This window comes from Melopsittacus undulatus, chromosome 14 (genome assembly GCF_012275295.1).
Source record: "Melopsittacus undulatus isolate bMelUnd1 chromosome 14, bMelUnd1.mat.Z, whole genome shotgun sequence".
Classification (NCBI taxonomy): Eukaryota; Metazoa; Chordata; class Aves; order Psittaciformes; family Psittaculidae; genus Melopsittacus; species Melopsittacus undulatus.
The window spans coordinates 1,171,292-1,185,160 of NC_047540.1; the positions used below are offsets into that span (position 1 = coordinate 1,171,292).

The 13,869-nt window shown below is 55.6% G+C and overlaps 2 protein-coding genes across 3 annotated transcripts; one reads left to right on the forward strand and one right to left on the reverse strand.

The window, feature by feature from the left end:
• Positions 1-143: 143 nt before the first annotated feature.
• BSDC1 (BSD domain containing 1) lies at positions 144-7,462 on the reverse strand. Of its 2 annotated transcripts, XM_034069143.1 has the most exons (12): positions 7,370-7,462; positions 7,099-7,159; positions 6,492-6,608; positions 5,294-5,464; positions 5,119-5,173; positions 4,700-4,815; positions 4,318-4,386; positions 4,061-4,142; positions 3,353-3,892; positions 2,261-2,364; positions 1,845-1,891; positions 144-1,748 (listed from the first exon to the last, which is right to left on the reverse strand). In XM_034069143.1, the coding sequence occupies exons 1-11, from the start codon at positions 7,378-7,380 to the stop codon at positions 1,859-1,861; spliced, it is 1,359 nt and encodes a 452-aa protein (XP_033925034.1). In that variant the 5' UTR covers positions 7,381-7,462; the 3' UTR covers positions 144-1,748; positions 1,845-1,858. The 2 variants fall into 2 exon arrangements, with proteins under 2 accessions (XP_033925034.1, XP_033925033.1); XM_034069142.1 differs by having other exon boundaries at positions 144-1,891; positions 7,370-7,461.
• ZBTB8B (zinc finger and BTB domain containing 8B) lies at positions 7,405-13,493 on the forward strand. Its single transcript, XM_034069139.1, has 4 exons — positions 7,405-7,515; positions 8,438-9,400; positions 11,821-11,999; positions 13,122-13,493. The coding sequence occupies exons 2-4, from the start codon at positions 8,449-8,451 to the stop codon at positions 13,437-13,439; spliced, it is 1,449 nt and encodes a 482-aa protein (XP_033925030.1). The 5' UTR covers positions 7,405-7,515; positions 8,438-8,448; the 3' UTR covers positions 13,440-13,493.
• The last annotated feature ends 376 nt before the right edge of the window (positions 13,494-13,869 follow it).

Genomic DNA, 13,869 nt, shown 5'->3' on the forward strand with positions numbered 1-13,869 from the left:
TCCAAGCTCTCCACAGGGTGGGAGGAAAGGGAGGTTTAAAGCAAGGACCCACAGGCCCTCCTGAGGCAGCTGTACCTACCTCATCCCCAGCCCAACCCCATCCCGTTCCCATCCCGAAAGGAAACTCTCAGCACAGGCAGAGACTCTGTAGAATTCCTTTAATTGCCGTTAACTGCAAAAGGTTTGGAGAAAGTCATCGTTACAAAACTACCAGCTGTTAGAATTGCTCCTGGCTCTCACCCCAGCTAGAAAAGGCCCAGGGAGAGGTGGGATACTTGAGAACAGAGAATATTGCACAGACAACCCAATGGTTAATTGACTAAAGAAGAGCAAACCAGAAGTGACAGAGAGGAGAGCACAGCACGCTCAGAGCAATGCTGCAGGGCAGGGATGCAGGCAGCACTCACACCAAGCCCGGGGAGCAGAGGCCTGAGCCTGCACCCACTGCTGCCACCCCCCCATGGCCAGTGTTCCTGCTACAGCTACATCTGGGGCCAGGCACCAGAGGCTCTGCCAGCCCAGCCCATGTAGCTCAGTTCCAGCCCTCGAAGGTTCTGCAGGACAAACGTGCTCTCATGTAAGTGCCCAAAGGCACTGCTGCCACCAATGCAATCCTTCGGGCAGCTGCGCCTGAGAATCAATCCTAAAGGGGAGAAAAAAACCCCAAACCCAACCCCAAAACCCCAACTCTTCCAAGTGTACCTGGGTTAACGCTACCCTAAACCAGCAGGAAGCCCATAGCTCCAACCAAGTGGCCCTGGAAGGGGCAGAAGGACAAAGGCAGCATGTATAAAACCACCCCCCGAAGGGCAGGGGCAGCAGCAAGGGCTCCGTCTCTATAGGATAACTGTGTATTAGCATCATCCACTGAGGAGCATCTCAGGACATGAGAGAGGCTGTGGGTCAGAGAGAAGCATTGCAAGCAGTCACAGAGGGCTTGAGTGAAGGAACCCAAGTGAGCACAGCAAAGCTTGAGAGCCTGGTGTGGACCTCAGCCCACAGGTACCATGTTCCCCGAGGGCCAGGCTGGGGCTGTGCACCCCAAACTGGGCACCCCAGGGAAGGGCTCTGCTCCAGGGCAGCCCAAATCGCTGCCTGCCCGAGGGGCTCGAGTTAAGAGCAAGCCACAAGTAGTTTGCTTGAGGAATTTAACTCGAAAGACACAAATGCCAGGAGAGGAAGGCAGAGCAGGGGAAGCAGCAAGGCCTTGGCTCCTTGAGGAGCTGCTGCTCCTGCAGCAGGAAATGAGTTCCCATTAGAAAAAGCTTCCAAGACAAAAAGCCAGGCAGAAGCTGAGGGTTTGAGGGGAGTTTGGCTCCTTCCAGCATGGCCCAGCTGCAGCTCAAAGCCACAAACCCACTGCTTTTCTTTGCAGCAATGAGTGGGAGCAAAGGGGCTGAGCCTGCGGCACCTCCCTCCAGCAGGGAATGGTCTCCAGGGCTGGTGTGGAGCAGCACAGAGCGCGAGGGAGCAGGCACAGCTTGCATCCAAGAGCCTTTGAGCTGCTGGGCTGCAGCTGATGTGCACACACACACACACAAGCACTCAAGCACTCGGGACCCCTCACTGCATCACATCTGCCCCTACCCAGGGCAGCCAGTGTGGCTTGGCCAGTCTCTAGGACCTACTGAGAAGATGGGCTCCCTAGCAGCTACAAGTGAACTCTTGCTTCCTCCTCGTCCTCATCCAGGTCTGAAGGGGTCACTGGAGTTGCCCACAGGATTTAGCAGGAATGAAACTCCTCCAGCCTGGAAACACAATCCCCAGCACAGTGACACACAAAGGAACAGCCGGTCCGTGATTTAATTCACAGTCGATGGTGGAAATGAGCCTGTGACACACACTGGAAGCAGTTGCTTTATTCCCAGTCTTCCCACTCTTCATCTTCCAGCTGCAAACAAGAGAACATCCCCCAGTGTTTGTAACTCAAAAGCCATCTATCAACAGCTCCTCCTGCCCAGGGTGCCTGAGTTAGCACCAAGCCTGACATATCCTCATGCTTCCACACCCTCTCAAGAGGGATTCTCTTGCTCTGCTTCCCTTAGGGAGCTTGCACACTCATCCCTCTTCAAGCACACCCGGGCAGGTGTGACACCCATGACTCCCTCAGCCACATCCCAAGCTGAGCCTGTCCTCAAGGAGCACCTCACACCTTCCACAAGGCTCCTGTGAGCTGCTCTATGCAGGCAGTAGCTCACAGGCAGAGCAGCAGCAGCCACAGCTCTCTGGATGCAACCCTATTTGAGTGAGCTGGACTCACCTCCCCAGCCATTTCCACCTTGGAGAGTGCCAGCTGCACCTCTTCTTCAGTCATGTCCAAATCAAAGTCCTTTTCCCAGTCCTCACTGATGTCAGTGCTGGAGCCTGGAACCACAAACATCACGATGCAGCTGTTAGAGATGCTCGTGCTCTCCAGATGCCCTGGCCAAAGCACACAGGTGCCCAAGCAACCCCACAAAGCCCTGGCATTCATTGAGGCCCAGAGCTCCTGCTGCCTGGGAGGAGAGAAAGCCCAGCAGCAGGCTGTCAGCTCATGAACAGGGATGGGGTGGACTGAGCTGCACTTGTCTTGCAGCAAAGGGCTGGTCCAGAACAGCTGGGAGAGGTGAACAGTGAAACGTGTTCTCCCCTGGCCTGGGAGAACTGGGATGTGTCACGTTACAGTCACACAGAGAACACATCAGATAAGGAATGACAGGGACTGTAGTAGTCCCCAGTGGAAAGAACAAGCTCCTGACGCAGGGGAGCAGCAGGGACACTCCTCAGGGTGACACTCAAGAGGGAAGGAACCACCACATTCCCTTCCCAGACCTCAGACCCAGGGACCAAAGCTCTGCTGTGTCCAGCCAACAGCCTTTGGAGTTCTTGTCTAGCTTAATTCTGCTCACAGACCCAGCTCATGAACCTCCCACCATGCTGCATCTTGGGCTGCTTCCAGTGGCTTTGTAATCCTACAACCCATACAATCAGTGTTGTGGGAGCCCTGCAGCAGGCTCTGCTGAAGGCAGCATCCTCTGCAAGGAAAGGGTTGTGGATGGTGTCAGCCAGAGGGTGGAAGAGCCTCCCCTGCCATAGAGAGCTCAGGACAGAGCCAACTGTGGCAGCAGCCCAGCCATCTGCCCACAGCAGATTGTCACTATCTGATGGGACCAGCCTGACCCTGCCCAACAGAAGGATTTCCTTCCACTTTCAGTTCTGGCCATGAGGGATCTCTTTGGATCTACCTTTCCTGAGCAACTTTGGCAAAATCCCTTTCCTCCTCCCTATCATCATAAACATCACAGTCCTTTCCCCAGAAGCTGCCACCCCCAGCAGCAGGTTCCAGGCCCTGTGCTGTCCCTCACGCACACACCTTTCTTGCCATTGTTGGAGGGAGTGGATTTCCCACTATCCGAGTTCAGCTCGAAGACTCGTAGATCGGATGGACCTTCCTCTTTCAGAGTCTCTGTCCTGGCCTGGGCTTTGCTCTCCACCTCTTTGAGCTCGGTAGCAGCCGGTTGCTTTGAGGATGCTGCTGATTCCCGGGTAGGTGCAGAACGATGAGCAGGGCCTGGGGGCTTTGGCAGGGAGCTCTGCTCTTCCGTGGCCTCCACCAGCTCCTGGGAGAGGTCTCCGGCCCCGGCTGGTTGTACAGCTCCAGTCTGTAGCTGCGCAGCAGGCACAGAGGCAGGGTTTGCAATCTGAGTCACAAGGGAGACGCTCTCACTGCTCTCAGAGGGGCTCCCCTCTGCTGGGGCTGGCTCTGGAGAGAGGAGGGCCCAGCTCTCCTCTGAGGGTCCCTTGTGAGCAGTGGGGTGCCTTCCCTCCGGGGCTGCAGGGGCACACTCTTTCTCTGCTGCCGCTGGCAATGTGACGTTTGCACAAGGCAGGGGTGACATCCCCAAGAGCTCCTCTGTAGGAAGGCAGAAGAGAAGCGAGAGATGTTTCAGCAGGTGACATGCAGCAGGGTGGCTGCAGTGGGGCTGGGAGATGAATGTGGGGGGTGAGGAGGAGCCACCACCCTCTCTAACTGCTGAGGTGTGCACCAGCCCTCCCGCAGACCCGCAGCCACCCAACCCACCTTCATCCTCCTCCCAGCTCGGCTCCTCCCGGTGAATGCTCTGCTCCGCTCGCTGCTTCAGAGCCTCCCTCCGGGCTTCATCCTGCAGGGATTCAGTGTCAGCAGCTCCTGTCCCAGCCCTTCCCTCCCCACCAGTGACAGGGGCACAGTCACAGCAGCCCAGACCCCTGCTCCTCCAGGGAAAGCACCTCTGGTGTGCACCAGAGAGCTCCTTGGCTGGAGCACCCAGCCCTGGGGGACACCCACACCCCCCCCACCTGCTCCAGACGATGCACTTTGTAGAAGTAGCGCTGCCAGAATTCCGAATGGGAAACAGCTGCAGGGACCTGGGAATGACACAAGAAACAGGATGAGTCACTTCGGAGGGAGTGCTGAGCTCCTCTCTGTTCCCCTTCCTTACAGGCACCCTCTAACCTGTGCAAGGAACCTGTGTTTCCAGGGGCACAGGCTTGGGAGATGCTCTAACACACTGGATGGCTACAGAGGAACTTCTGTTCCAGGGCCGGGACAAATGAGAACAGAAGAAGAATCCTAAACTCCATAGCCCACTTGAGTCTTTCCTACCACCAGCTCCAGGGCCCAGCAGCTCAGGGCTGCCCTGCACCATACCCCAAGTGAGAAGCCAGGCAGGGCCCATACCATTTTGGTGTAGAGAGCCCGGATAGAAGGGCTGGTTGCCAGCAGCTCCGCGATCTCCCCTTTCTTCTCCTCCAGGTTAAACTGAGAGAGCCAGGCCTCCAGGAGCTCAGCAGGGCCTGGAAAGGGGAAGCACATTGATACCAGACCTTGGCACAAACAGGGCAGGAACAGCTTTGGGAAGTTTCCCCGGGAAGATGCTACAGACCAGACTAGATGGAGTGAGCAAGGCAAGAAGGTGGAGGGAGATGTGGGTCTCTGAGCCCATCCACTCTCATGGGTCCTGTGCCAGCAAGAGGCCATGCAGTGACCCAGCAAACTCTCAGTCTAAGCTAGTCCCCAATGCAACAGACCCATCTGCTCTCCATAGGCAGTGTTCCCTGTCAAGGCACTGAGAAAGGCTCTGAGCAGCCCAGTCATACCATCGGGTTCATTGCAGTAGGTGGCTGGGTCTGACTGGAGGCTGTAGAGGCGAGCCTAGGGGAGAAGAGGCACAGGGCAGAGCTGTCAGCAATGCTGGGGTGGTAGAAGAGCCCCCCGAGGACAAGGGGTGGGACTCCACATCCCAGAGGGAAGCTCTGGCAATAGGGCACTCACCTTGGCACTGTCATAGGGCTCGGTGGTGCCCGAAGGGGTTGCCATCAATGTTATGACATCGCAGTCAATGGTCTTATCCGGTGAGGGAGCAAATGTGTTTGAAATGACACCCAGGAAGTCAGAGATCCCTTTCCTCACCTTTTCAGTTGCACCTGAGGAACCTTCTGTCCTCTTGAAGAGAAAAAGCAGCACAGGGTAAGTACACAGAATCACAGAATGGTTTGGGTTGGGAAGGACCTTAAAATCATCCAGTTCCAACCCCCCTGCCATGAGCATGGACACCTCACACTAAACCAGGTCACCAAGGCTCTGTCCAGCCTGGCCTTGAGCACTGCCAGGGATGGGGCAGCCACAGCTTCTCTGGGCACCCTGTGCCAGCACCTCAGCACCCTCACAGGGAACAGCTTGTTCCTTATCTCCAACCTGAGCTTCCCCTGTTTCAGTCTGAACCCATCACGCCTTGTCCTGTCACTGCAGTCCCTGAGGAAGATTCCACCTCCAACATCCCTACAGCCCCCTTCAGTCACTGGAAGCTGCTCTGAGGTCTCCATGCAGCTTCTCTTCTCCAGGCTGAACAGCCCCAATGTTCTCAGCCTGGCTCCATACAGGAGCTGCTCCAGCCCCTGAGCATCCTTGTCACAGTGCCTGCAGCAGCAGCCAAGCGTTGCTCTTTCCTGGGTAGGTTCCTTTAGGGCAGGAGGCTGTTTCTCCTGCCAAAACAGTGTTAACAAGGTGACTTGTGGCCAGGGCTGGGCTAGAAGGGTGGGGAGGGGGGGGGGCAGGCCTTGAAATAGGTTTGTGGGCAACCATGCCTGGGTTTTGCAGGAAGGATCAGCCAGGTTTGGGGCCTGGTTTGTCACTGTGGCAGCTGTGCAGGGCTAACAGCAACAGCTTGTGCAGAGGTCTGCAGCTGTGCTAGAGTGATGCTGCCACTATCCTGCTTACGTGGTGCACACAGAAAGGGGAAGCACAGGGATCCTTCCTCCACTCATCTCCAGACGTTCCTCACCCCCACAGCAAGGAAATCCCACACAGTGCTCAGCACCAAACCTGCACCAGGGAGAACGTCAGAAACTTGAAGCTCATGGTTATATGGTGGGACTTACTCAGAGAACCTTGACCTTGGAGGTGGGTACATCCTATTGCCCCCCACTTTGCTTTCTGCAACAGGAATCCCAGCTCTTACACCTCTACTCACTGCCAGCTTGTCCTTGACCACGCTGGCTGTAGCAGCGATGGTGCAGGCTGTGTCATGCTGCACCACTTGAGTGAACTCGGCCAGGTCCCTCTTCATGAACTCCAAAGCTTCCGTGGACTGCAAGAAGACAACAGATAAGATTGTGTAATCCTCCTGTGCTCCAACAATGCCACGGTTGCTCTGGGAACACCAGTCAAGTCACAGAGATTGAAGTGCCTATAGCCCAACATGTGCAATAGGTAAGACTGCAATAACCTGAATAACAACAGGAACCTGCATGTCCAACACATGACGGAGAAGGATTAAATTAAGAATGCAAAAAGACAGCTTTGTTCTCCGTTTTGCATATAATTTACATAAGTACTGCTGTCACGGGCAGGAAATCACGGAACCCCAGCCTGGTTTGGGTTGAAGGGACCTTAAAGCTCCTCCAGCTCCAACCCCTGCCACGGGCAGGGACCCCTTCCACTGGAGCAGCTGCTCCAAGCCCCTGTGTCCAACCTGGCCTTGAGCACTGCCAGGGATGGGGCACTGCAGAGCAGCCCCGCTCGGTGCTGAACTCCTGCTGCGGCCCCGGCCCCGGCCCAGGGGTCCCACCACCTCCTACCTTCTCCTTGACGGTCTGGTAGCTCTGCTGCAGCCAGCTCCGCCACCAGCCGCCGTCCTCCCTGCGGGGGACACAAGAGTGAGGCAGAGCCCGGCCCGGCCCGGCTCCATCCCCGGTACCCCCAGCCCGGCCCCGCTCCATCCCCGGTACCCCCGTTCTGCTCCATCAACGGTACCCCCGGCCCCGCTCCATCCCCCACTCCATCTCCGGTACCCCCGTTCCGTCCCCACCCCCCCCCATCCCGGTCCGGTCCCGGCACCGCCGCTCTCACCCCTCCGCCATCTTGGCGGCGTGACGTCACCACTATTTACCGACCCCTCACCCCTCAGTGGGCCGCGGCTCTCGTTACGTCACTTCCCCTTCCGGCTCCTCCTCCAAGGAGGGCGGCCCCGGTACGGCGGCCGGGCGGGAGCGGCGGTGAGCGGGGACCGGGATGGGACCGGGGCTGGGGGGGGGTAGCGCGGCCCCTGCGGCCGGAGCGGGTGTGGGTCCCGGAGCCCTCCTCCCCCTGCACTGACGGTGCGTTCCCGTTGTCCCCATAGCGGGTGTGGGTCCGGAGCCCTCCTCCCCTGCACTGACGGTGCGTTCCCGTTGTCCCCATAGCGGGTGTGGGTCCCGGAGCCCTCCTTCCCCTGCACTGACGGTGCGTTCCCATTGTCCCCATAGCGGGTGTGGGTCCGGAGCCCCCCTCCCCCTGCACTGACGGTGCGTTCCCGTTGTCCCCATAGCGGGTGTGGGTCCGGAGCCCTCCTTCCCCTGCACTGACGGTGCGTTCCCGTTGTACCCATAGCGGGTGTGGGTCCGGAGCCCTCCTTCCCCTGCACTGACGGTGCGTTCCCGTTGTCCCCATAGCGGGTGTGGGTCCCGGAGCCTCCTTCCCCTGCACTGACGGTGCGTTCCCGTTGTCCCCATAGCGGCTGTGGGTCCGGAGCCTCCTTCCCCTGCACTGACGGTGCGTTCCCGTTGTCCCCATAGCGGCTGTGGGTCCGGAGCCCTCCTTCCCCTGCACTGACGGTGCGTTCCCGTTGTCCCGCAGCGGGTGTGGGTCCCGGAGCCTCCGTTCCCCTGCACTGACGGTGCGTTGTCCCCATAGCGGGTGTGGGTCCGGAGCCCTCCCCACCTGCACTGACGGTGCGTTCCCGTTGTCCCCATAGCGGGTGTGGGTCCGGAGCCTCCCTTCCCCTGCACTGATAGTGCGTTCCCGTTGTCCCCATAGCGGGTGTGGGTCCGGAGCCCTCCTCCCCCTGCACTGACGGTGCGTTCCCGTTGTCCCCATAGCGGGTGTGGGTCCGGAGCCCTCCTTCCCCTGCACTGACGGTGCGTTCCCGTTGTCCCGCAGCGACGGGAGCCATGGAGATGCAGTCGTACTACGCGAAGCTGCTGGGGGAGCTGAACGAGCAGCGCAAGAGGGACTTCTTCTGTGACTGCAGCATTATCGTGGAGGGCAGGATCTTCAAGGCGCACAAGAACATCCTGTTTGCCAACAGCGGCTACTTCCGAGCGCTGCTCATCCACTACATCCAGGACAGCGGCAGGCACAGCACCGCCTCGCTGGACATCGTCACCTCCGAGGCCTTCTCCATCATCCTGGACTTCCTTTATTCCGGGAAGCTGGATCTGTGTGGGGAAAACGTCATCGAGGTGATGTCTGCAGCCAGCTACCTGCAGATGACTGACGTGGTTAACTTCTGCAAGACCTACATCCGCTCCTCGCTGGATATCTGCAGGAAGATAGAGAGGGAAGCAGCTTTCTACCAGGCTGATAGTGGGAGCACCGGGTCTGCCAGAGAGGGCACCTCCTTCAGCTCCAAGAGCCAGTGCTCTGCCTCTGTGTCCTCCCTGCAGGAGAAGGAAGGGATGTCTGATTGCCAGCAGGACCCTCCCTGCGGCGAGTGCAGCGGTTGCCATCCCCTGGAGCTCGTGGTCCGGGACCCCGTCAGCAGCGACTCCGCGGACGATGTCAACTCCTCACTGCCCAAAGGGGTGGAACCCAAAGTGGAGTTTGACTCGGATGAGGTGGAGGTGGAGGTGGAAGCGGGTGAGCGGCTGCCGCAGTACCCGACCCCGCTGTCCCTGGAGCAGATGGAAGAGGGGCTGCACAGCGGGCAGGCCATGGACTTGGCCTGCAATAACTATCACATGAAACAGTTCCTCGAGGCCCTCCTGCGCAACAGCTCGGCTCAGAGAAAGGAGGACGTGGTCCATCACTTTGTCCGGGGCTTTGAGGGTAGGCCAGAGGATGCAGGGGTGGCAGTGAGCTCCATGATGGACATTCACAGCGACTGGTATGGTGAGGACACAGGTGAGAGGACTCAGGGGGTGCAGTCTGTAGGAGGAAACCACTGAGTGTGCGAGCTCCTTTGTTACTCTCGTTCTTGTGCAGGAATACATTGCTGAATATTATGCCATAGCAAAATAAACTATTGTTCTGGACTCCCAAAGAGCTGTACTCCTTTATTCAGTGCAGCACTTGGCAGGTAAGTGTTTCTGATGGCTCTTCCAGCCTCTCTGAGGCAGATGCTGGAGTTCAGTGTTGGTGGTAATGCTTTAATAAACGATCTCAGTTGGGACCTCATTGAAAGGATTGTGAAAGAGACTTCCTCTTGTAGCATTAGTGCTATAAAGAGCGATCAGGAAGATGAGTTGAGCTGCCACCAGAGGGATCTGCTGCAGAGCTGACAGAGCAGAAGTAGCTCATTCCACCGGAGCTCTGGCCAGCACATCAGCTGCTGGTGCTTTGAACCCCAAAAGGACAGAATCAGTTCTGTCCCAAACTGAGCAATGCCCAGGACTTCTTTTCAGAGCACTGAGAGCTTTAAGCTCTGTGGTATTGCAGAAAGACTTAATTCTTACCTCAAGAGGCAGGTTGGCTTTTCACCTGAGCACCGGAGGTTCCACTGCCTCCCGAGCCCATGGGATGGGATGGCTCATGCTGGCAGGAATACCTCCCAGCAGCAGTGGCAGGGAGCTGGAGGAGAGGAAGGTCAGGTCCAGAGGAGTTTCTCCTGAAATGGACAATAAGGATTTGGGCATTTTAGTTGCTTACAACGATGGAGGCAGCTCTGACAGGCACTGCAAGTGTCATCACTGGTCAGGATGTGACAGATGCAGGAGTGGGTTGGGCACCAGGCAGGAAACCTTTCCCCAAGTACTCTGCTCTTAGATAGCAAGTACACTCACATCACTTCCAGCTCAAGTGTGCATGTGTGATCTTAAATACACCCAATATATTCTCTTACTGCTTTAAAAGAAGGAATCTGATAACATCACAAGGCAGTGAAGGCTGAAGGTTGCCAGGACAGAGCCCTGGGCAGGGATGTGCCTCTGGGCAGGGATGTGTAGCAAGGCAAGAGCACCTCACACACAGAATTCAGTTACTTGTTTTCCTCTCTTCAAGTCTTCATTCATGACTCACTCAAAGGGCGGTGCTTCTAGAGTATGATAGAATCAGGTGATGTGAGAGAGGAAATGGAGTGGTAGATGTGCTTTAGACAGGAGTGAGGGTGTCCTCAAACGTGCCTTGGGTCTGTTTCTCTGCTAAAACCAAACATCGAGGATGTTTAGTGGGATGGGAGCACCTCTCCTCCCCTTTCAGTGCTTCTGCTGTCTTAGCGTTTTCAGAAGACACCAGGAATGAGAAATGCAAAGTTGAAGGTGAGATGAATACCAGTGACTTTTGTGTGTCCACATCCGTTCCTGGTTTCCTTCACCATGGAGGGAGGGGGAGCAGGCACCTTGGAGGAGTCTGGAGCAAGGCAGGAGTAGGAACTGGGTTTCCTGTTTGCTAAACAGAGCTCTAAGCATGCAGCAGGGATTAGCAACACCTTGTGAAGGTCCCACATCAGGGGAGATGGATTTCACTCACACGTTCATACCTTTAGACACTCCTTTTGGGGTTCTGTGAGACTGGGTTGGACAAACCTCAGTACAAGGAATGTTCCACAGCCTGGTCTAACTGACAATACACAAACCCCTCCCTGAGCACCTGGAACAGGGAAAACTGATTTTGTAGTGAAACATCCCAGCCTTTATGCTGGAGGGGAAGCTCATGCCTGGGCTGCTGCTGCACAGCTCTGCAATACCCATGGTTATGGAAAATGTGAGCTTTGATTTTAATCCTCTTTTTTTGCCTGACTTCATAAATTACATGTTACTCATGTTCATAGAGTTTGATTTCAGGAGAAGGGAAATATCCTCAGCAAATGTGTTGGAGCTCTTCATCATGCTACTACCAGTAGAAAGGCTGATGTGACTGGCAGGAGAAACAAGCATTCCTGTTTCCAGCTGGGCTCCCCACACCTCAGTTCAGGCATTTCATAAAAGCACATGGACATATTGTGCTACTACTACGTGTAATTTGTGGGTTTAGGATTTAATGCTAATGGTATCTTAAGAAATGGGAGACTTTGACAGTGAGATGCTGCAGAGACCCCACTGCACTAAAGTGAATATTGGGTACTTAATTAAATGGCTTCTTAAAAGCAAATGAATGCAGAGAGCCAATCCCCTCAGAGCAGCAGCTGTGTAAGCACAGGCAGGCTGAGCTTGCAGGGATGCCATCACCTGCAGCTGTGTTCATGTCTTCTGGAGCTGCCCAACCTGCAGCGATCCCAGGTAAGGGACAGGGCTGTGTGGTTGTCTTGCCTCATGGTTGCAGCGGGGAGGACAAGGAGCTACCACTGGAAATGTGCCTCACCTAATGCCTGTGTTTCTTCCCCCAAGGTGACGTGTTAGTGGTGCCCATCAAGCTTCACAAGTGCCCGTTCTGCCCCTACACAGCAAAGCAGAAGGGGATCCTCAAGAGGCACATCCGCTCGCACACGGGGGAGCGGCCCTACCCCTGTGAGACCTGCGGGAAGCGCTTCACACGCCAGGAGCACCTCCGCAGCCACGCGTTAAGTGTGAGTAGGAAAGGTTCTGTCTCTCCGGGAGTTCTGGCATGTTCTTGGTGTTCCTGGTTTCCCAAAATGTGGTGTTCAAAGTGGTTGTTGCTGATGCGAGATCGGCTTTTCTAGGAATAAGGAATGATAGTGATAACACGTAGTACAGGGTCCTGTCCCTGGTTTGGGGCAATCCCAGGCACAGCTACAGGTTGGATGGAGAAGTGATTGAGAGTAGCTTGAGGAGAAGGATTTGGGGGTGTTGATTGATTTGAAAGAGAACATGAGCCGGGTTCAGTGCATGCTCATGGCACAGAAACCAACCATGTCCTGGGCTGCATCAAAAGGAGCATGAGCAGCAGGCTCTGCCCCTCTGCTCTGCTCTCATGAGACCCCACTTGCAGCACTGGGTGCAGTTCTGGTGTCCTCACGTAAGAAGGACATGGAACTGTTGGAGCAAGTCCAGGGGAGGCCATGAGGATGCTCAGGGGCTGGAGCAGCTCCTGTATGGAGCCAGGCTGAGAACATTGGGGCTGTTCAGCCTGGAGAAGAGAAGCTGCATGGAGACCTCAGAGCAGCTTCCAGTGTCTGAAGGGGGCTACAGGGATGCTGGAGAGGGACTCTGCATCAGGGACTGTAGTGATAGGACAAGGGGTGATGGGTTTAGACCGGAACAGGGGAATTCAGGTTGGATCTAAGGAAGAAATTCTTTCCTGTGAGGGTGCTGAGGCACTGGAATGGGTTGCCCAGGGAGGTTGTGAATGCTCCATCCCTGGCAGTGTTCAAGGCCAGGTTGGAGAGAGCCTTGGGTGACCTGGTTTAGTGTGAGGTGTCCCTGCCCATGGGAGAGGGTTGGAACTGGATGATCTTGAGGTCCTTTCCAACCCAAACCATTCTGTGATTCTAAGTTTAAGCCACTGGTAGTTGAGTTGTTAGTACTTGTGTAGCTCCAAGTATGGGGCTACTTGGGCTTTGTGCCATCCCAAGTATGATGGGATCACGTACCCTTTAGCTGAAGCAGAGGTGGTTTTCTGGTGCAGATTAGAGCCCCAGAAGGTGCTAAAGGAGGCAGATTAGAGCCCCAGAAGGAGCTAAAGGAGGCAGATGGCCTTTTTCCCCAGAGTGTTCTCATTTTAACTTCAGGTGCATCGATCAAACAAGCCAATCATCTGCAAAGGCTGCAGGAGAACCTTCACCAGCAGCCTGTCCCAAGGCTTGCGGCGCTTCGGCTTGTGCGACAGCTGTACCTGTGTGACCACCACCCACGAGGACTCGATGCCCATCAATCTCAGCCTGATGGAGCAGTCATCAGAAGGCCAAGAGAAGGGTGATGCTGATAACGACTGGCCTATATATGTGGAGTCTGGAGAGGAAAATGATCCAGCCGATGATGAGGATGCTGATGGTGATGACAAGCAGGAGATCCACAGGAGCTTGTCAGACCGAGAAACACTTATGTAGCAGTGAGAGGAGAATGGGGGTGTTTGAAGTGTCTCTATGACAGTGGTCGGTCTGTGACACAAAACTGAGTATTTGCCCAGTTAGACTGTGCTGTTTTTTATTATTCCATTTTTTAATAGAAAAGTGGGGAGAATTGGAATTTTTAATACTTTTCAGTGCTGTGCACCAGAAATCTGTGAAGAATCTGCTGTCTGGGGTTCATAGAGGTTGTACTTGAGCAATCTCCAGTGGTGTCTCTGCCTCCTAGTCTTGATTTTATGGGTGGAACATCTCTGTGGTGTTTGGATAACAGGTCTCTTCAAATAATGCTGTCACGGTCCTTAATCCCTGATCTGAAAGGGACCCCATCTTCTCTCTGAAGATCACATTAAAAGAAGTGTGTTTTTCACCCATCATCTTGGACCTTTTCTAAGCTAAGTTGTGATCCTTT